The 21,468-nt window shown below is 40.1% G+C and overlaps 1 protein-coding gene across 8 annotated transcripts in view; it reads left to right on the top strand.

The window, feature by feature from the left end:
* BRD4 (bromodomain containing 4) overlaps positions 1-21,468 on the top strand; it is a 78,754-nt gene that overhangs the window by 17,353 nt on the left and 39,933 nt on the right. For all 8 annotated transcript variants that reach the window (XM_083490703.1, XM_083490708.1, XM_083490706.1 and 5 more), the window contains exons 2-5: positions 2,505-2,591; positions 17,367-17,685; positions 19,787-19,924; positions 20,731-20,866. In XM_083490703.1, the coding sequence (XP_083346829.1) occupies positions 17,401-17,685; positions 19,787-19,924; positions 20,731-20,866 (559 nt within the window). In that variant the 5' untranslated portion in view covers positions 2,505-2,591; positions 17,367-17,400. The remainder of the gene's footprint in view (positions 1-2,504; positions 2,592-17,366; positions 17,686-19,786; positions 19,925-20,730; positions 20,867-21,468) is intronic.

Raw genomic sequence — 21,468 nt, forward strand, 5'->3', positions numbered from 1 at the left:
CCGTGTTGGTCTGCCATAGTCAAAATAAAAAAATTCCTTCCAGTAGCACCTTAAAGACCAACTAAGTTAGTTCTTGGTATGAGCTTTCGTGTGTGCATGTATCTGAAGAAGTGTGCATGCACACGAAAGCTCATACCAAGAACTAACTTAGTTGGTCTTTAAGGTGCTACTGGAAGGAATTTTTTTATGTAGAAAATCAGTTCATTGTTACAAGGAACTAACAAAACATGGCCTACATTTGCCCTGCAGACCAAGATCAGATCCCAGTTTGCAATCGTTATTTGCAGGACCAGCCCAAACCATGGTGGTTAATGGGGGGGAGGTGGGACAGTAGACTTTGTTTTCAGACTTGTGAAGTGTTTACATGAGGTGGTGTAGTAATTGGTTCCCTTGTTTCCCTGAATGACACTTAGCAGATAAAATCAGTGAGATAACTAACTTCATCAGGATCATTGCCAATAAATGGTTGACTCAAGGAAAGTTTGTAACCGGTTCAGATACGTGGAGACACAATTGTGGGTAAAAAATATTTTAAAAGGTGTTGATGAAAGAGTTTACTAGATCATTGTGATATGATGTTTGGTTTCCTCCTTAAATAGAAGTCATTCACTATTGGCAGTTGAATAACTTTTATCCCAGGGCATGTGGTATATTTCTAAAGGTATCATTCATTGCCATGTTTGACAGCTCTGTTGAAAGCCATTAATGGTGCTGTTTAATACAACCATGATCACCCAAATCATGTGTTTTCAAGGCAGAATAGTATTATCACCTAACAGACTCTGGGATAGGTCAGTCAGTAGAGCATGAGTTTCTTATGCTTAAGAAACTTATGCTTAATCTTAAGAGTCATAGGTTCAAGCCCACATTGGGCAAAAGATTCCTGTATTGCAGGAGGTTGGACTAGATGAATCTCATGTTCACTTCCAGCTCTACAATTCTATGGTTTTATGATTCTAGGAACATAAGAAATACCCTGCTACATCAGGCCAAAGGTCCATCTTGTACAGCATTCTGTTCTCACCATAGCCAACCAGGTGCCTCTGGAAAGGCGTTGTGTTGTTGTTGTTGTTGTTGTTGTTGTTGTTGTTGTTGTTGTTAATATTTATTCCCCTCCGATCTGACTGGGTTTCTCCAGCCATTCTGGGTGGCTTCTAGCAAAAGAAAAATAATAATGAAATGTCAAACAATAAAAAGTTCCTGATACAGGAACTTCAGATGTCTTCTAAAACTTGTGTAGTTCTTTATCTCCATCTCCTTGACATCTGGTTGGAGGGTGTTCCACAGGGAGGGCGCCACTACTAAGAAGGCCCTCTGCCTGTTTCCCTGTAGCTTCACTTCTCGCAATGGGGGAACTGCCAGAAGACCCTCGGAAGTGGACCTCAGGCTGAAAGATGGGGGTGGAGACTCTCTGTAAGGTATACTGGCCTGAGGCCCTTTAGGGCTTTAAAGGTCAGGTACCAACAAGGAGGACCTGAGTGCAATAGCATTATCTCAATTTGTGATTCCTTCCTGGCAATTGGTATTCAAAGGCACAGTTCATCCAAGAGGGGAAGTAAAACAGAGAGCTGTTCTGGGTAGTTGCTATTGTTAGTCTTATTCTCCATGACTTTGGCTAATGCTCTTTTAAAGCCACATTGGTGGCCATCACTAAATCTTGTGGGAGCAACTCCATAGTTCTAATATGTGCTGTGTGGAGAAGTTCTTCTGTTTATTCAAACATTCAACTTCATAGGATGGCATCAAGTTCTAGTGTTATGAGAGTGGGAGAAAAGGCAGCCAAAAATATCACGTGGATGGAGAAACTCCCCTATGAGCAAAGGTTATAACATCTGGGGCTTTTTAGTTTAGAGAAAAGATGAGTAAGAAGTGTATAAAATCATGCACAGTGTGGAGAAGGTGAATTGACTAAAGCTTCAACATAAATGTTCAGGCCTCCCTTTCTGCTGTTTAGTAGGAACGTGGGAGAAAAAAGACTAATGATTTCCTCTTTGCTATATTTTCTCCAGCTCTGATCTGTTTGGTATTGGAGGAGTAAATCCGTTTTTTAAGCCTTTACCCTTGGTAGTTGTGTTTAATGTGTCAAATGGTGGTAACTGGCAGGTGAACCGTAACTTCTAAGTCAACACAAATAACCGCAATGGTCAACATAGGATTGTCCTGCACAGAGGTTACATCCATCTACAGCTGCCTGCCAAAACAGCTCTAACTCTTAATGCTGGGGGCAAAAATTGAGATATTGTAAATGTGTTCATACCCTGCTTACAAGCTTTACTAAAGGCATTTCACTGACCATTGATGAAACCAGAACACTTTTGGGCTGCCATAGTAAAGCATTTCTCACCTTCATAACATCCCTTTTCAAGATAGTGAAATTACATGGCTGGATTTGAATTTAAAGATGCCTCACAATTTCATAAGTTGAACTTGAAATGTTAAACTGTATTTTTGTTTCTTGATTTCTTTTTATTTTATACTAATCTAATATTTTATTTTTTGTGCAGATTTACACTTCGTAGTTAAGTGTAAAAAATGGAGATTAGAGAGTGAAAACAGGAGAGAAATCAGACAAGGATAAACTCTGCCTCAAGGTAATGTGTTTGTATATATGTTACTTACTGTGTTTTCGTATATGAAAATTTGGTGTTCTGCTTTTGCGTATCCACCCTGGGTTATCTTGTGAGGCGAGGCTCTTGTATGTTAATGGTATTGGATGGCTGATAGTTTGAAAGAGTTAAAAAAAAAATTACCGTATTTTTCGCTCTATAACACGCACCCGACCATAACACGCACGTAGTTTTTAAGAGGAGGAAAATCCGTAGGCATGCCATCCGTAGGCATTTCCTCCATAACACGCACAGACATTTCCCCTTACTTTCTAGAAGGAAAAAAGTGAGTGTTATGGTGCAAAAAATACGGTAGATTTGGTACTAGTACAATGACAGCTGAGTGAGTCATCTTGTACTGATTATTTACAGTAAAATGTTGTTTTGTTGTGTGAGATTCTAAGGTTTCTGGAATTTAGCAAGCTGAGTGGAAACGAGCCAATCTTGGAAACATCCTGGGACATCTCTACCAAAAAAAAAAAAACAACTTAAACAAAAATGGCCTCATAAATGCTCGTTATTTTTTGTTGACACATCTGGCTGTGCCTGTGTTCCTAATTAGGTAGACGTCTTTTGAGGGAAGTGCCAAAGAGTGTTTCCGGTTAAGCTAGCCTTGAATATATTTTGGTCACTAACTCAGCACCAGTACATGGCACACTTGAGTGAATGATGGAACCCCAACAGGACTCACTGCTACCACCATAGCGGATGTGGCTCAACCTGGGGGAATGGCTGACCCTATGTAGTGCATCTTTACTCACCACCACCTTGTTCATTATGCTAGTGCCATTCCCAACATGTGTATGGAGGTGGAGCCCATTGGTATTGATGAGTGAAGCTCCTGGTCCATGCACCTGTCCTCCCTAGCACTGCTCCAATGTAATCAACATTATGGCATGGGCAAGTTAATTTGTGCCGTGTTACCCTGGTACTTGTTTGATGCACCACCTGGGGCAGGCATGCACCTGTCCTCCAATTAGCAGGTGCAGGGGGTGGGCATCATTGAGAGGGAACCACTGAGGGTAGCTTGCCCTGGAACTCCCAAACCGTGGCCCCAGTTTGGTCAACTGGTGTACTGTCAAACATCTGCAGTATGTGCCTAGTTAGTGAATGTAGTTAAGATGTAAGCATCTTGCTGTTCCTTAAGTTATTTGATCAGTATCATGCAAGCTATTTAATGAACTGGAACAACTTGGAATGTGTACAGAAAAAATTCCAAATTACTGCTTTCATCTTGGATGTTAACTGCCTCATAGTTCATTTTGTTCTGTTGTTCTCTTATTTTGATTCCACATTATATGAACACTTCATTGTGATATCTGTATTCCTGATTAGTCTTCCTGGAGGTGCTCCATTTTCTCCCTCATTATTACTTTGAGTCTTCACTCCTCCTCATCCCAGCTGAAATATTTTCTGCATCTTCCAAGTTGTTGACTCATTCCATTCTTGTCACCCCCTGGCTTGACTTATAATCTTAATGTATTATAGCAGGCACGTCCAAGCAGTAGATCACTGGACATCTGTGGTAGATCACTGGTAGATCACTGGCTCCCCCGAAAGAAGCTCAACAACTTTGGCTCCCCTAAGAAAAGCTCAACAACTTAGACCTGAACCCCCCAAAACAGGGCTTTCCGTCCTTAAAAAAGCTCAAAATGTTTGACCTGAACCCCTAAAAATGGGGTAGATCACTCCCAGTTTTTAAACTCTGTGAGTAGATCGCAGTCTCTTTGGAGTTGGCCACTCCTGTATTATAGTAACCCTGAACCTTTGCTGATTTTTGTCTATTAGGCTTGCTTTTGCATTTCAGCCACACAAAAACTCAGGCAACCTAGAGTCATTATCATAAGTCCAGGACACTTTCAACTAAGCAAAAGTATTCAAGGAGGGTACAGAGCACAGCCAGCGAGGGGTGTAGCCTGAAAAGGACTATGGCCTAGAGATAATCCTGTGGAGCGAATAGAGCAGCCTGGAAGGCCTCATTTGGCCCTAAAGCCTGTATCCAAAGAAGTTATGCCATTGGCCCAAGTACTTCCACCTGTGCAATGGGACTTCTTCCCCTACAGCATCCACAGATCTGCTCTGGGGTTTTCCCAAAACCTCTGAAGCAGATTTGGAAGGGTGTGTAGAGAAGAGAGGGTGAGGAAGTCACACAAACAAGGCTTTCAACCTGCAGAAATGGGACAGCTTAGTTGGATGTAACCTGAGGCTCCCTAGTCTGCCTTAAATTATTGATACATTTAACTCATAACCCACCTACTCTCAGCAACCAGAAACATCATAACCAGACACTGGAGAGACCTGTCAAGAGTAAGCATGGACCAATGGTAACAAATGGTATGGAAAACAGCCTTACTAGAAAAATTAACCAGTACACTGAAACTGACACGGGGACAAATAGAAGAAGACGCCTTCACCCCAGTATGGCTCCCCTTTATCATATACATAGCCCAACAAGACGACGACAAGAATCCACCAACAGCATACAAATCAATATGGCTAACCTGATCCAAAACATCCACCTACCCCACTCACACATGAAAACAAAGTTCACCACAGCCAATCACGAATGAACAATTACACCCTAGGCCAACCCCTAACCTCTCAGCACCAGAGGAACACAAGCGAATAGCAAAGAGAACCTGCACAAGCGACGCTGACACAAAACCCCACACATACATTAAGTAAAATAGAAACATCGCCACCTGACACACTCCCACTCACCATTCTGCCCCTCCATCTCTTTCCCCCCTTTTCTTCCTGATGTAACACTAATATCTGTAACTTGAAAAAAGAGACATTGCACATACTTTTGTAAACCAATAAATCTTTAATAAAAATACATTAAAAATTATTGATACATTTTACTATGAAGATAAAAATCTTTCTCTCTTATAATCCATCTAAAAGAAATTTATTGTGGCTTGTACCTAAATGCATGCGCTCCATAATGATGAAGTCCTTACTGCTAGATGGTGCTAACCTAATGGTGAAGTCAGGTTGCTCATGACTGCTCACGAAGGTTAGTTTGAGACTTCAGATGTTGGTAATTTGTGGTGTAAAGTGAGAGGTGCTAAGATTGTAGACATTTATGGGAGAAGATACCCATGTTCAATTCTTCTATATGTTGAGATTTTCAAGGAGATTTTCACATTGTTAGGGAGGGCCAGAATGAAGACAGGCCTGCTAGCTGCAGGAGGACTTCAGTACTGAAGCTTCATATAGCTATTTTTCTTTAGAGAAATAGTAAATCTTGAATAAACTTTATACAGGGGTTTTGGAATTCTGTCCCCTTAAAATTATGTAAACTCATCTGGAATTCTAGCTAAAATATACAAACTCAATATGTACCATTTTATTTATGTTTCATGTACTATATGTTTAGCTAATTTTGAATTTTGGTGGATTCTGTACTTGATCCATTCTGTTATCATGCCACTATACACTAATCATAGTTGAAAACACATTGAAAAGCTTAATTTTACACAATTTTGGGTTTTTTCCATGAAAAACGTAAGGACCAGAAACATCTCATTAAAATTTGGAGCTAGGATTGTAAGACATATTTAACTTGCTGTTTGATATGATGTTTCTTGTTCAGTTGCATGATCAGTCCTAATGAGGTTTCCAGAATCTTCCTTTATGCTGACTTGTGTTAAGTGTTCAGACAATAAAAACCTTTTATGAAAAATCAAGTGAGGAGAAACATCAATGTTAACCTGAGCACAAGAAAAGAATATGACATTTTGACTTTTATTTAGGTGACTGAGTAATTTTAAGTAAATGTTAGAGTATAGCCATTTTTATCGATCTTGGGTTTTTGTGGTTATACCATCTCTTCAATTTATTGCTGCCTTATGGACTTCTCAGTATAAAACTTGTAACTAATTTTAAATATAATAAATAAAAGCGTATTATAAAATATTTATGGTAACTTTTTAACTACTGAAAATTAACAGATTACCTTGACTCTCTTCCTACATCCGCTTTAGTGTTCATTTCAATCCCTGGCATCTCCAGTTAGGATTGGGAGAGACTCCTGTCTGAAACCCTGGTGATCCATTGCCAGTCAATGTAGATAGACAGTACTGAGCTAGATGGACCCAGTGGTCTGAATCCGTAGAAGACAGCTTTCTACATTCCAGTCTCAATCTTATTTCTACTTCTAAATGTTCCTTTTTATTTATTCAAGAGACTGTAAATAGGTAGTGAGGGTGGCATACCTGGCTTCTAGGTCTCTCATTGCCCATTTTTTTAAGGGAGCAAAATAGCATTGTTAGAGATCACAGTTGTCAGCAATTTATGCCCATTCGAACAGTTTTGAGAACTTTTTCTAAAGGGAGCCATTCTTCTTTCTGCTCTTCCCTTTCCATCCAGTCCCCACTGTAGCAATATAGAATTGCTATCCAGAAACAAATTGATAATACAGTGGTGCCTCGCAAGACGAAATTAATTCGTTCTGCGAGTTTTTTTGTCTTGCGAATTTTTCGTCTTGCGAAGCACGGTTTCCCATAGGAATGGCAGCACAGCTCCTACCTTCGCAAACCCAAGAAAAAGGAAACAAACTTGCAAGACGTTTTCGTCTTGCGAAGCAAGCCCATAGGGAAATTCGTCTTGTGAAGCAACTCAAAAAATGAAAAACTCTTTCGTCTTGCGAGGCATTCGTCTTGCGAGGTACCACTGTAGTAGTTGTAATCAGTTATGCACAAACGTTTTTTGAACCAATGATGTACTGTTGCACAGTTTGGCTTAGCATTGTTATTAAGCCATCCTCTTTTGGGGTTAAAAACCGCACTGTGTGGTGGTGTTACATCATGGTCCAGGCTAGTTACATCCTTGAGCAAGGAATTTTTTTGCAGAATACTGTATATGACTAAGGGAATAAAAATAAAAGCTGATAATACTTAGGGTAGGGTAGGTGTTGCTGGCAAGATGTTTGGCTATAACCCCTGTCATTCCTGACCATTGGCCATGCTGGCTGGGTTGGATCAGTGTTAGAGTCCAATAACATCTCAGGAGATCATGTTGGTAGTTCTTTTTAAAACTAGCTATTTTTAAACACCTCTTCCATTTCTGATTTACAAATACTGTGTTTTAACTGTTTTTCATGCCACATAGCCTCTGCTTAGTGTAGTTTTTTTTAATGCCTGGGACATGGTGTAGAGATGCCCTTCTAGATGTTTTGGACCTGCTTCCTGAGGCTAATGGGAGGATGGCAGGTTTGGGAAGATTTTTGGATAGGTGTTTCATGTATTAATGATTTGGGCATGTATCTGTGGGTTTTGTGGCTGATCCGCAAGGGTCCTTAAGTTGGCACATAAATACAACCAGGAAGGTTATCCAGCAGTAGAAAAGCACTGGCCTAGAAGCACCAGAAAGGGTAAAACATTCTTATATATCTCTTTCTGCTGGATTCCGGCAATTCAAGACTTCGCAGCTACCCTGTAACCTGCTAGACATTGTTTAACCACATGTGAGGAGTTTGATATCAAGGATTACACTAGAAACCAATTAGTTGGAGTACTGTAACAGCATACATAGGGTTGTATCCAAATTTAGTCTTACTTAGAGTAGGTCCATTGACATTAATGAACATAGCTAACTTAGATCCATTAATTTCTATGGAAGGATGATTTCTTTTATTGAATTAAACTAAAGGTCAATCTAGCATTCAGGTTGTACATATGGGGTGAGAGGAAAGGAAGCAGAAGTCTTGCTGCACAAGTGGGAATCTGCTTGCATGATGCTGGATGTCACCCCATGGCAATGGCCATTTCTTGTTGATTTGTTGCAAGGATTTTTAAAGTACCTGTGACCCACTCAAATTGTGTCCAAGAATTGACAGGCGCAGCAATGGAGAAGAAGAAAGTGATATTTATTGCTGAGCAATAATTGACCCAGTGGAATCGTTTCCAGAGACTGGGCACCCCAGCTCTAGCGCCCTGAGGCTTTATACCTGAGTACATACATGACATAATCGAATACAATCGGACACGGCAGCAAAAATAAAACCAATGAGTGCATTCAAGCCTTGTCCCCTGATCATGTAAAGAGTTCCCTCCCAACTTCTGCTTTCTTCAGTCTGTACATCAGTTCGACCTTTCCCCTGCTTTATGGTAAGAAAGGAGAAAGGAAACCTAAGGAGAAAGGAACTTTATTCGGCCATTACGCTGTTGATAGCTCTCCTACGCAACATCTGCTATACGGGGACATTTGTGGTTAGCGTTTTCCTGTTTTAGCTGCTAAGGACCCTGCCTGGACAGGAGAAATGTGCCAGCATATCAGATTTATTGCTTCCCCCCTTATGTTGGCGAGACATTGAGGACATAAGAAGAACAAGGGGAGAGAACTGGGGCAGAGGTCCTTTTGGATTTTTCAAATCTAAGCAATTTGCTTTAAGCTCTGCAAAAGCCTTCATGATTCAAGCATGGATTATATAAAATCATCATAAAGATATATGGTTATATATGGATATATGGATAACTGATTATATGAAAAGCATAAGGGTAAAATTCACCCAGGTGGTCCTGCTTCAGATTGACCCTAATACCTAGTACATACTCATAAAGTGTTTAAATAGCAATATTCCCAATGCTTTTGTATGCTGTGCCTACTAGTCAGTGACTTTGTCCAATCCTTTTTTAAAGTCGTGAAAATTGGCAACAATTTTGCCATACATTGTTGCATTGTATATCTAGATTTATTATGTCCTACGTGAAGAAACACCTCTGCAGCCTGGTTGGCACATTATGGTAACCCTTAGTTACAAACATACTGGCTGACCATGAACAAGCTATGTTCTGGTGCAGGCTACTCAAATCACACTCTTCACTTTTGCCAAGGAAGGAAGAAGCAAACCACAGCACTGAGTTAGCATTTCATGCAACCTGTTTATTTCTCTTTAAACAAACCATGAGGGGAAGCCAATACCTCTGTGCTTATTATTATGTGCAAACGTGTCTTATGTTATGAACCCACTGCCATTTATTCTTATTAGACTGCTCTCACTTCCAGTGAGAGAGAAATTTCTCTTCCCTCTTTACACATTATTCCATAGACCTTGATTAATTGATCCTATCATTTAATAACAGATAGGGTTGAATGGAATGCCTTCAAATATATTCAGATTTAGATTTGTATATGGAATATAGTATCCAGTTATATGAGAAATACATAGACCAGAGTTGATAGGCTAGTTAATTTAGTCACTACAGTGTTTATTTGACCATAATCAAATATTACCAAATATTCCATGAAGTCAGGAATTTCAAAATGAATCGTGTGACCGTTTGATAGAATTGCAGTAGTAAGGGCCCCTTACTTCCCAACAGTGCAGGAATCGGGGCCTGTTACAATGTATTTACATAGGAACTGTCATTATCTGCCTTGTAACTTTTTTGCTTTTGTGCTTCCAGTTAAACAATTGGACCTAATTTCCCTAGCTGACCTCTTGCTTAACAGCAGCGGTCTCTGAACAGGAACAACTTACAGAGTTATAAGCCTTGAATTGCCACCATGTCTAATTTCATTGTGTGTGCTTGTGAAGGTTTTATGTTCTGTATGCAAACAGTGCATATTGTGCTGCTCATGGAAATAACAGGTGACTGCCACAATTTCAGGCTTGCATTTTGTGGTTCCCACTTTTGTGCATATAAGTCAGCCAGCCCACAGCAGAGAGCATACCAATTAGGTTTTTAAAAAGTTTATTAGCATCTAATTGATAATATTTGACTGTTCAAGGGACCAGGAGTGGGCCAACTTCAGTATTCTATTGCCTTACTGTTTTGCACTAGAGTTCTTGTGATCTACCAATGTGTATTAAGTTATAGAGCACGACTGTGCACACAGGAACTCTTCAACAGTTGGGGCACAACTTAGTCACTTCTAAATGATATTCAGTATGCAGCTTGGCTTAAGGACGCAAGTTCCTTCCCTGGATCAAATCATAGCTCACCTACTATCAGCATTATTTGGCTAAGAGTCCAAACTAGCTTCTACCCATTCTGCTTGGATTTCCTTTTCCTTTTTTGCTTCAGATGTTTAATAATCCCACCCCTTTGCCAGTGCATGAGATAAATGAGATGGCAAAATGGTCCAATCACAAGACAGTGTAAAGGCAAAAACAAGTATATGTACGTGACTGCAATGTTAATGACTAATTCAATGCTCAATTTAAAAGTTATCACCTGAGTACTCAAAAGGAAGGTGTGTTTACAGGTCCAGGTTATAGTCTGGTTATCTCCTGTCTTGGGGGTGGAAAACTGGATCTGGCCAGTGGACAGGTTCAGACGTCCCCCAATGCCTGCATGCCACTTTGGTCTGTGGGATAGGTTGCTCATCTGTCAATCACTGTATTTTCTGGTGGAGTGTTTTTCTTTGCCTGTGTGATTTGGTTTCAACTGTTGAAATCCAACCATGTGGGAAAATGAAGTATTTCTCTGATCAGCTCTTAGCGCAAGCTCCCTATGGGCTGAACTATGAAGTTTTTGATTGAGAACTCTGTAGAGCAGCTGATCCCAGTGGGGCTTGCTGTCAGCACCAAATTAGCATTTACAGCAAACCTCACTTGCAGAGGAACTATCAGGAGCACACCTTTAAGGCTTTCAGTTGTTCCTTTGAAGCCTTGCTTTCACCTGCCCCTACACCTGAAATCACAGGTGTGGGGCAAATAGGCATTATTTCAAGGAGACAGCCTTGTAGACCACATTAAGATTCCTGCAGCGCCTTGTCTGTGGGCTGGAGGTTCCTAACTGCTGTGCTATGTGGAGCCCATTGGAGGACCAAAGTGGCTTGTGCTAAGTGAGGACGTTCAGTACTTGACCGTTGTAATCACCCTTACTTTCTGGGATTTTATAAGAGATTGCCAATCCATTTTCTTTTGGGGACAGGAGATGTATTTGTAATCATGTAGGCTTAAGAGACAATGGTTTGATTTCAAACTAAAAATCAAGATCTGAAATCATTAAATCAGGATTAAACTACAGTCTCTCGACTTGGATATAACAGGAAATGTCATGGTACCCCTCCTTTTGTAACAATAAGAATGTCATGTTAGTCTGAAGTATTGATTTTCTTGCTGGCCATGAAATCTGCACATAGGGGATGAATCAGCTTGGTAATTGTATGCACTTACTCCAGGGATAGTTAAGAAAAACAGGATTCTGTTGAGGAACCTTGTAGGTTGACCTCTGTCCTTTTGCTTTTTGTTAGGCAAGGCAAATGTTGCACTTCTCACTTTTCTAGCCAAACCTTATTTCTGTGTAATCATGCTAGGACATTAGTTTGATAGGGGCAACATGTAGTAATTATTCACTCAACTCTCCTTTCTTGACCTGGAGCAGTGATGGCCAACTTCTGCATTCTCTGGTGCTGCTGTGTGTTCACAGTTAATGATTATGTGTGTTTGTGCTGGAATCATTACATACAAAGCCAAAGGAGAGATGCTACAACAATAGTGTCAAATATCTCTTTCTTTTGTACCTGTTTTCCACCGTGAATAAAACTGTTGGGGAAACATAACATGCATTGATTTAAAATGGATTGAAGCTGACAGAGGTTAAATAAAATACTACAGTTGCTCATCATTTCAGGTATGGAGCTAAGTAGACCAAAATAAAAGGGTGGAAGCAGGATCTTGTCACAGAAAGATTTAAAAGTTCCAAGAAGAAAGCAGTATGATGAAAAAATGAGCTTTCAGTCAAAGCTAAACCACTGAACACAGTGCATTGGTTTAGGGAACAAAGTGTAGAAACTTCCCATCCTTAAAACTTGCCTCACAAGGCCTGTCTCCTGCTTTGAGAACCATAATGCATTAATGATACTTGTACCTTATATAGAATCATAGAATCATAGAATCATAGAGTTGGAAAAGACCACAAGGGCCATCGAGTCCAACCCCCTGCCAAGCAGGAAACACCATCAGAGCACTCCTGACATATGGTTGTCAAGCCTCTGCTTAAAGACCTCCAAAGTAGGAGACTCCACCACACTCCTTGGCAGCAAATTCCACTGTCGAACAGCTCTTACTGTCAGGAAGTTCTTCCTAATGTTTAGGTGGAATCTTCTTTCTTGTAGTTTGGCTCCATTGCTCCGTGTCCGCTTCTCTGGAGCAGCAGAAAACAACCTTTCTCCCTCCTCTATGTGACATCCTTTTATATATTTGAACATGGCTATCATATCACCCCTTAACCTCCTCTTCTCCAGGCTAAACATGCCCAGCTCCCTTAGCCGTTCCTCATAAGGCATCGTTTCCAGGCCTTTGACCATTTTGGTTGCCCTCCTCTGGACACGTTCCAGTTTGTCAGTGTCCTTCTTGAATTGTGGTGCCCAGAACTGGACACAGTACTCCAGGTGTGGTCTGACCAGAGCAGAATACAGTGGCACTATTACTTCCCTTGATCTAGATGCTATACTCCTATTGATGCAGCCCAGAATTGCATTGGCTTTTTTAGCTGCCGCGTCACACTGTTGGCTCATGTCAAGTCTGTGGTCAACCAAGACTCCTAGATCCTTTTCACATGTACTGCTCTCAAGCCAGGTTCATATAATTTGAACCTCCTGTTTGTAAATTACTTCTGCATCTAGAGCCTGCCTTTTTACATTACTTTTGCTATTCTAATAGAGTGTGGAAGTGCATTAATTCACAGTTTATAGCAGTGTTTTCAAATTTGTATGAATTTCATTCAGTCTCTGCTAAAAGTAGTTAATTCTGTAAGGCAGGGGTTCTTAACCTGTGGTTCTTGAATGAGCTTCAGGGGGTCTGTAAACTAGGTACTAAAAAAAAATTTTTTTTCTATTGTAATAAAAGAAATGGTATGCAATATTCTGTGTTTAGGTGTGAGTCATGCTTCTGAGTAAACAAACATAAAATTGCACTGTAGATTCAACTCCCAGTGTTGTATTGTGGCCACAGGCTAAGTGTCAAAGTAAAAGAACAAGGAACAAACACCTTGGCTTCACAAGCCTGATGTAGGCGGTCATAAGGAAGCAGAAAGCTTGCAAAAGGTAGAGTTGAGCCTCAGTACTGATAATAATGGTTTAGTGCTTTGTGCACAACCTGGAATGAAGCCTTGGGCTTGTTTTGAAACTAAGTCTGTGATAAACCATAGTCCTGGTTGTAAGACAGCATGATGAGAAAGTAAAACTAAATACTAGCAAAACCACCTAGTCATATGGGAGGATGGAGTGTGTAAGCCTGAGGTTGAACTCATTCCAGTTTACACCTGGAGCACTAAACCATGCTCTGGAGCTGTGTGCAAACTATACCAATACTGCAGCTACATTCACAGGTCAGAGTAATCCATGGTTTAGCCTGTCAGGAATGAGCTTAGACAAACTTTAGGTTCAATCACTTCCCTCCTCTTTTCATGTGGCATGGTTGCAAGTAGGAATTCAAAAGCTTTCACTTTACTTTTTATTAACCACCCCTTGTCATATTGTCAAACCTGACAAAGGCCCAGTTCGCATGCAGTGCTGAACCATGATTTAGCACTATGTTCGTGAGCAGGAAGCAGTATGACCAAAGTCGCGGACACACATACTTCCTCATCACCTCCAGCCGGGACGAGAAGTTAGCTAGCATTTACTTTATTTTACAAAATCTTGGCATAGTGTTATATAGATAAACCAGAGGTACAGACCACCATGGGCTCATTGGGAGGAAATTTAATAAATGAAACTGGATAGTTAAACTTCATAACCCATCATTTGAAGTTGACTGGTCATATTATAGAGCTCAGACACATAGCTGCCAACGCTTCCCTTTTTTAAAGGAAAATTCCCTTATTCTGAAGAGGATTCCTCGCAAGAAAAGGGAAAAGTTGACAGCAATGCTCAGACAAAATGTGAAACTGTGGGTTGTTGAATTTGGAAGCAAAAGTTTATTATCTTGTAGCTAAACCAGAGGAGAGGGAAGGGGCATCATTGGATCCTAACACTCACCTATGTATGACCCTGTCACATTGAAGCATAGTTTGATGTCTGAATGTAGCTGCTGCTCATGAGAGTGGCTAACTTGTCGCCCTTCGATTCCCTTCAGCTCCAGCCAGCATGATAGGGATAATGGGAGTTGTAGTTCAACGACATTCGGAGAGCCACAGGTTAGCCACCCATGGTTTTGAGATCAAGAAGGCTTGGTGCCTCCCTGTTGCAGATGTCTCCTTTGGCATACTGGATCTCACTGATCAGGATCCACTTAGGGCGCTGCTTCAGTTTCTTTCATTTCAAGTAATTTTAATAACCAATTCACAGTTGTCATTTATTAGAAATTACATGTTCTTTATAGGAGGGCAGTCTAAGAATGTTAACAGTCTAAGAAATAATAATTCAAATGCATAAATGATACACATAGCTTTTATAGCTTGTGTATATGAGATAAGAGAATTAGGAAATTTGGGCTAGATTATGTGTTCCAGTCTTTTAGCACCCTCTCCTGACACTCCTTGTGTATTGCACTGTTTAAAAGGGATCTGGGCTGTTCAAGGCATTTCCTAAAAGAACATAAAAAAGAGTTAAGTAGCATTTTTTAAAAATTGAGATAGTGTTTGAAGAATTTTTCTGTTTAAGACTGAATGCTGAAAATTTCCTTTTTCTTGCTTTTTGATAAAAGAATTGCAATGGTGTTATCAGATTATTTCTGACATTTTATCATCACTTTACTAAAATGTAATCATGTTGCTTTACAAATGTTAAAACAATAATAAGGTAACAAATAAAAAAACAAAAATAGAAAACAGGCAACAATTATACATCCTTAAAAGCAATGTCTTGCAGAAACCTGTTGAACAAAAACAGTTTTTGCTTCTTCCCTAAAAGCAAATGGGGATACTGATTTAATTTTGTTATTTGATTTCTTACCCACCTTTCATTATGAAGGAAGAATTTAAAAATACAAGTTGGGCCATCCCTTGAAGTGTTCTGCACCACCAGGGTGGAAGAGTGGGAAGTGATACTTCTGTTACCTTTTCCACCACTGATGCCACTTTTTGATATGACAGTAATAGCTGCTGAACTTTCCAACTGGTTCATGCTGGTTGAAGGTATGGTAAGGAAAAGGGAGTAGTGTGAGAATCCTGCTCAATCAGACCAAGGATCTATCTGATTCAGCTTCCTGTTTCCAACAGCAGCCAGCAACATCCTTTTCTTTCTTTCTTTCTTTCTTTCTTTCTTTCTTTCTTTCTTTGGTGGAAACTCAGAAGCAGCACATGAAGGCAACAGCTCTCTGCTATTGTTTCCCAGAATTCTTATTTAAGGACATATGCAGTGTTTCTCAAACTTGGGCCCCCAGCTGTTGTTGGACTACAACTCCCATAATCCCTAGCTAGCAGAACCCAGTAGTCAGGGATAATGGGAGTTGTAGTCCAACAACAGCTGGGGACCAAAGTTTGATAATTTTGTGTGGTAGAAAAAATTATAAATTAAATGACATGTGAATAAGTGCTTTAAAAAAACAAACACCAAACCATTTTGAATCTACTGCCAGTTTAACCTAATGACTCTATTCTGGATTTTGAGAGGAGGAAAAACATCATTTGACATAGTGAAAGCTTTTATAAACCTGTCCCACTGTAGCCACCCAAAAAGCCTGAAGCATTTTAGCCTTTCCGTGCAAGTGAGGGTGTTCTAACCTCCTAATCATTTTATTGCTTTTTCTTCATCTTTTCCAGTTCTAACCCTTTTGAGATTTGTTAACCAGAACTGAATACAATGTTCCAAATATGGCCAGTTTAACTTTAATGAACAATAGCTAAGTTTCCATTGTACGGGAGAAAAATTGAGATTTTTGCCATGAGTAAACAACAGTCCAGAAAGAGGGAAGGGAAAAGCTATGCTCACTGCTAGTTGCAGCTGTTAAAAACTGTGCGGCTTTGAATACAGATGTATATTGTGGAAAATGTGTTATATAAATCAATTTACGGCGACTATCCTGTGGCAATCATGAAGAGGACCTTTTCAGTTGTGGCACTCACCCTTTCCTCTGAAATAGGACATGTGCCTAGCAGAGGGAGAGATGGAAAGCAGGACCACTCAGTCGACTCAGCTGAGACCAGTTCAATTTGGCTCCCTCTGTTCCTGAATTGTTTCCATACCAGTTGGTCATTGAGGACTATTATGTACCTTTAAGAATTGTTTTCTGAACATACTTGCCTTCCTCTTCCCTCCTCATTGTTTTCCTTTTGTGTCATTTCTTTTAGATTGCATGCCTGTGAGCAGAGACTGCCTTTTTAAATTGATCTTATGTAAGCTACTCTGAAAGTCTTTTCATTTGAGGAGTGGGGTAAACATGCTTTAAAGGCATTTTTTGTGAAAGACTTTGAGTAACATCCAGCTATGGCATCCTGCTGATGCTGTGAACTTGTGTAAAATAACTTCCCTTTCCTTTGCTTCTCTCTGTAGCCCCTTGGATGCTGCCAAAATCTGTTTCTGGGGCTGGGGGAGTGGAAAGGAAGGCCCTGGCATGCCTGCTAGCACAGCCTTGGATCTTGTTCATAGGGGCAATGTTTAGTAAAGTTTGGTGAAGAGAAAAGATGGATTATACTAGAAGACTCCACACCTGCTTTGTTCAGGGTACTCTGATGGTTTGGTTGCTTGCCTAGTGTAGGATTTCACAAAGTAAGAGGGTGAATCAAGCTACATACTTGTGTGGGTTCATTTTTTTTACTCTGTGCAAATGGGAGCAAGCACCAAAAAAAAAAATGTTTTGTGCACAAATGTGTAGTTAACCTTATCTGACCCATGTTTAATATTGTTGCATTTGCTTTACAGAGTGCCTAGTGGAGAATGCAATGGGATCAATAGCATGTCTGCGGAGAGTGGCCCTGGGACAAGACTGAGAAATTTACCAGTAATGGGGGATGGACTAGAAGCTACACAAATGTCTACAACACAGGCACAGGGCCAAACCCAGCAAGGCAGTACTGCAGCTAATAACCCACCTCCACCAGAGACCTCAAATCCTAACAAACCCAAGCGTATGACCAACCAGCTGCAGTATCTGCTCAAAGTGGTGCTCAAGACACTATGGAAACATCAGTTTTCATGGCCTTTCCAGCAGCCTGTGGATGCTGTCAAACTAAACCTCCCTGTAAGTATAGACTTAAGAGAATTAAAGGAGCAGCAATGTATCTTAACATTTAGTGGTGTGAGAGGGCATGGGGTGGGATGCTTGTGGAAGATGGGAGGTGAGGAGCAACCCAAAGGTGGAAAAAAATGTGTGTGGCAGCGGAATTGGCTAGGGGGTCAACAGGAGAGGAATAGAAATGTACTTTCATGAGGACGGAAATAAACATAAACGTTAAAGTTTCTTCAGAAGTGTTGAAGGGACTGGGAACAGGACTAAAGAAAGCATGCGGTCAGGTGAGATTCTAAAGTACTGAACATTATAGGACAAGGGGGCATCAAATGGGCCTACAGTAAAGTGAGGGAAATAAGGCAGGTAATATGGAGTAAGGAGTAGGCATGTGGGTGGGGAGAAAATGAAGCATGAGAGCAGCATATGTTATGCTCAATGAACTAAATTTCATAGGAAGGATGCTTGAAGGGCTATCATCTGGCGTGCCCACCCATATTTTCAGTCGCCATTGCTGGTTCCCAACATCTCTCCCCGTAATGTGTATCTAATGTAGACATAATTCCCCTGGGTGGGAGTTGTATCACTTTGGGCTCTATATAGCAGGTAGCACAGCATTTGTTTTCAATTAATTGTGGCAGCAACATTTTTTTGTATGGTAAGGTTATTTTATAATTATTGTATAGGAGTATTTTTATTTGCTTGATGCTTAGCTTTCCTCATATCAAACCTAAATAATTGCTTTGGTTGGCAAATGGGAGGTTTTATTTTCATTTTTAGTTTTTCTGATACCTTGTTACTACTTGGCTCACATTAGCCATGCCTCCATGATTTATCTTGTTAGTTATCCAAAGGGTTCTTCTGTGAAAAATCTGAAAATAAGACCTCAAAGTCTACTTACTAGCTAACCAACAGGCCATAGTAATGTGGACACTGATATGCTGCATCCCCACCACTCAGGGACCATTTTATTCAGCTGCATTACTTTGGCAGTGTGACAGAAATCTTGCAAGCTGTTTGAAACAACATTCCTTTGTTGGAGCACTCCTAAATAGATTTCTCTGCATGCTTGGTCAGTGGTCAGCTTGTATTCTTCCTAGTCAGGATATTAGGTTGATTTTAACAACTGTGATGGCCAGTGTACCTATCCGGATTTCATGGGCCTGATCCACATCATTCCTGTGCTTCGCAGCACTGCATGGTGCTACAGGGATGCTTCTGACCATGAAATTGTTGAAAATTTGTGTTGCCAAAGAAAGAACAATTAAATGGCTACCAGAGCCCATTGGAAATGTTACAGAGCATGCTTACAGGGCTACTTCATTCCCTGACTACTAAAGCTATATATGCAGTTCAGGCAAATCCCTGTCTTTCAGTATGTCCTGTTGTTGTTGAAGACTAGCTAACTAAACTGGTGGTCCGAAAAGAGAACTATTGAAAGGAATTGTGAGCTGCAGCCCCAGAATCCTTCCCAACATTAGAAATGCTGTTTTAAAAGTTCTGGTTTACATTGTTTACTGGGTGCAGATACCTTATTTTGTTTGAGCAGTCAGCTGATGGTTTACCATATTATTTGTCATGAAATTTGGGCTCTATCGGCCATTAGGTGTGCGTCTGTCCTGTACATTAAAAGTCTGTTTTAAACCCTTATCACAGAGGAACTGAGGGTTGAACTAGATAGGACTATATCCTGCCTTTGGTTAAAAGTAGCTATGGAGGGATAAGGATTTAAAATGGGTTTCTTTTACCCATGTGTCCCCACACCAGTCCCCCAATGGATGTTGCATCTGAAGTTGCCATTAGCTACAAAGGGTGTAAAAGATGTGAATAATACAGCACTAATGTGTCTGACTGTGTAGAAGCAGTTATAAATAGATATTACAATAGCTAAGGATTAAAAGGTTGAATGATTTCCCTCTTTGCCAGTTGTTTTGATAAGACTCTGAATGCTTCTAAGTTTAAAATTATTTTATCTTCTAGACATTGTTACTAAATATGTTGACATATTAAGTTGGGACAGAGAGAATTTTTTTAAGCTTTTCTACCTGAAAGCCTTGAATACAGTACTCCTGGTAAAATTTTCAGTTATAATAATTAATCCTCTCTGTTGCCACAGGATTATTATAAAATTATTAAAACTCCTATGGATATGGGAACAATAAGGAAACGCTTGGAGAATAACTACTACTGGAATGCTCAAGAATGTATCCAGGACTTCAATACAATGTTTACAAACTGTTATATCTATAATAAGGTATGTTGTCTTCATATATTTGGGCTTTCAAATGATGTGTCTGTGACGTTGCATGAGACTTTCTCTCATGCAACAGTACTTTCCTTCTTCTACCTGCCCTAGAAGCAACATTTCTTTTAAAATATATTCTTTATTTAGAGAAGATAAAATTCTTCACTTTTTAACAGTTTTCAGAATTGAGATTTAAAACAAGCAGGTTCCAAATGTTTAACTCTATTTGTCTGCCTTGAGATTTTTTTAAACAACAACAACAAAAAGAAACAAGATATAAATCTCTACAACAAAACAATATTATTGAATCCATTTCAAAAGCAGATATAAGTGTATATAATGAAATACAGTGAGTTGGGGGGCGAGAGCCGTATGCTGGCAAATACTTGAAATGGCCAAATTTGATTTGGAGAAAGTCAAGTAGAACCCAGAAGTGACTACATTAGACACAGTGTAGAATATGATGTGGTTAAAGGGAACCCGAAAGTGTGCAGCTTGGAAATTGGAATCTAAAAGCTCTGCACAACGTCTTAAGATCACATTGCAATAAATACATCCGTATCAAGGGCTGTGTCCAGTCTTCATCTAAGGCAGAATAGACCTGTTGAAATTTATAGACACGATTAACTTAGGTCCATTAATTTCAGTGGGTTTGCTTTGAATAGAATTTGGAAACAACCCCAGAACATGGCATCCAGCACATCCAGGTGTCATTGATACGAATTAGGCAGATTTATTGCTACGTCATTCTGTTATTCCCATGCTATCACAGAGTTATGAATGAGTGTAACCTCTTACATTTTTTGTTTGTTCAGCCAGGGGATGATATTGTTTTAATGGCAGAAGCTCTAGAAAAACTTTTTCTGCAGAAAATATCTGAAATGACACAGGAAGAAACTGAAATTGTTATAGTCCAGACAAAAGGAAGAGGACGGGGGAAGAAGGAAACAGGTACTGATATTGGTACTGCCCATTCAGTTTGCAGGGTTTTTTTCCTTTCTTTTGGACTAGCCAATGCTCAGTGTCATTAGCTTGTACTTGAAAGTGGATTAGCTTGTACTTGAAAGGAACTTGAGTTTGTGCATGTGTGTTTCATGTACGTATAGTATCCATGTCGGGGAGAGAGAATTACCTAGTGTCAGCAAGTAACAATGCAGAAACATCTCTTAAACAAAGCATTGACATCAATCACTCCCTTTGTCTTGGGGTGGGGGGCAGAATCTATCTCTGCTAATAGGCTCTCAGTCTGGGAAAGTGGAGTATAGAAATCACTTTCTTCAGTTTTCCAATGTACAGGGTAAGAATACTTCCCATGCCTCTCCCCCAACAAACCAAAAGCTATCCAAATAGAAGGTTGTCACTTTAAGAAGAGGTAGGAATCAGTATCTCCAATTTCATGTACAGTTTAGCCCCCAAACATCAATCTCTATAAAGAAAGGAAAAACAGTAACACGGGTAAGCAAAAATTCATTATTATTGGGGGTTTTTTGGGGGGGGATATGCCCTGCACCCCAAAGGCAGTCCCAGAAATAGCCACAGCAGTCACTGTTTCT

The sequence above is a fragment of the Podarcis liolepis genome (assembly GCF_965112155.1).
Source record: "Podarcis liolepis genome assembly, chromosome: 2".
Lineage (NCBI taxonomy): Eukaryota > Metazoa > Chordata > Lepidosauria > Squamata > Lacertidae > Podarcis > Podarcis liolepis.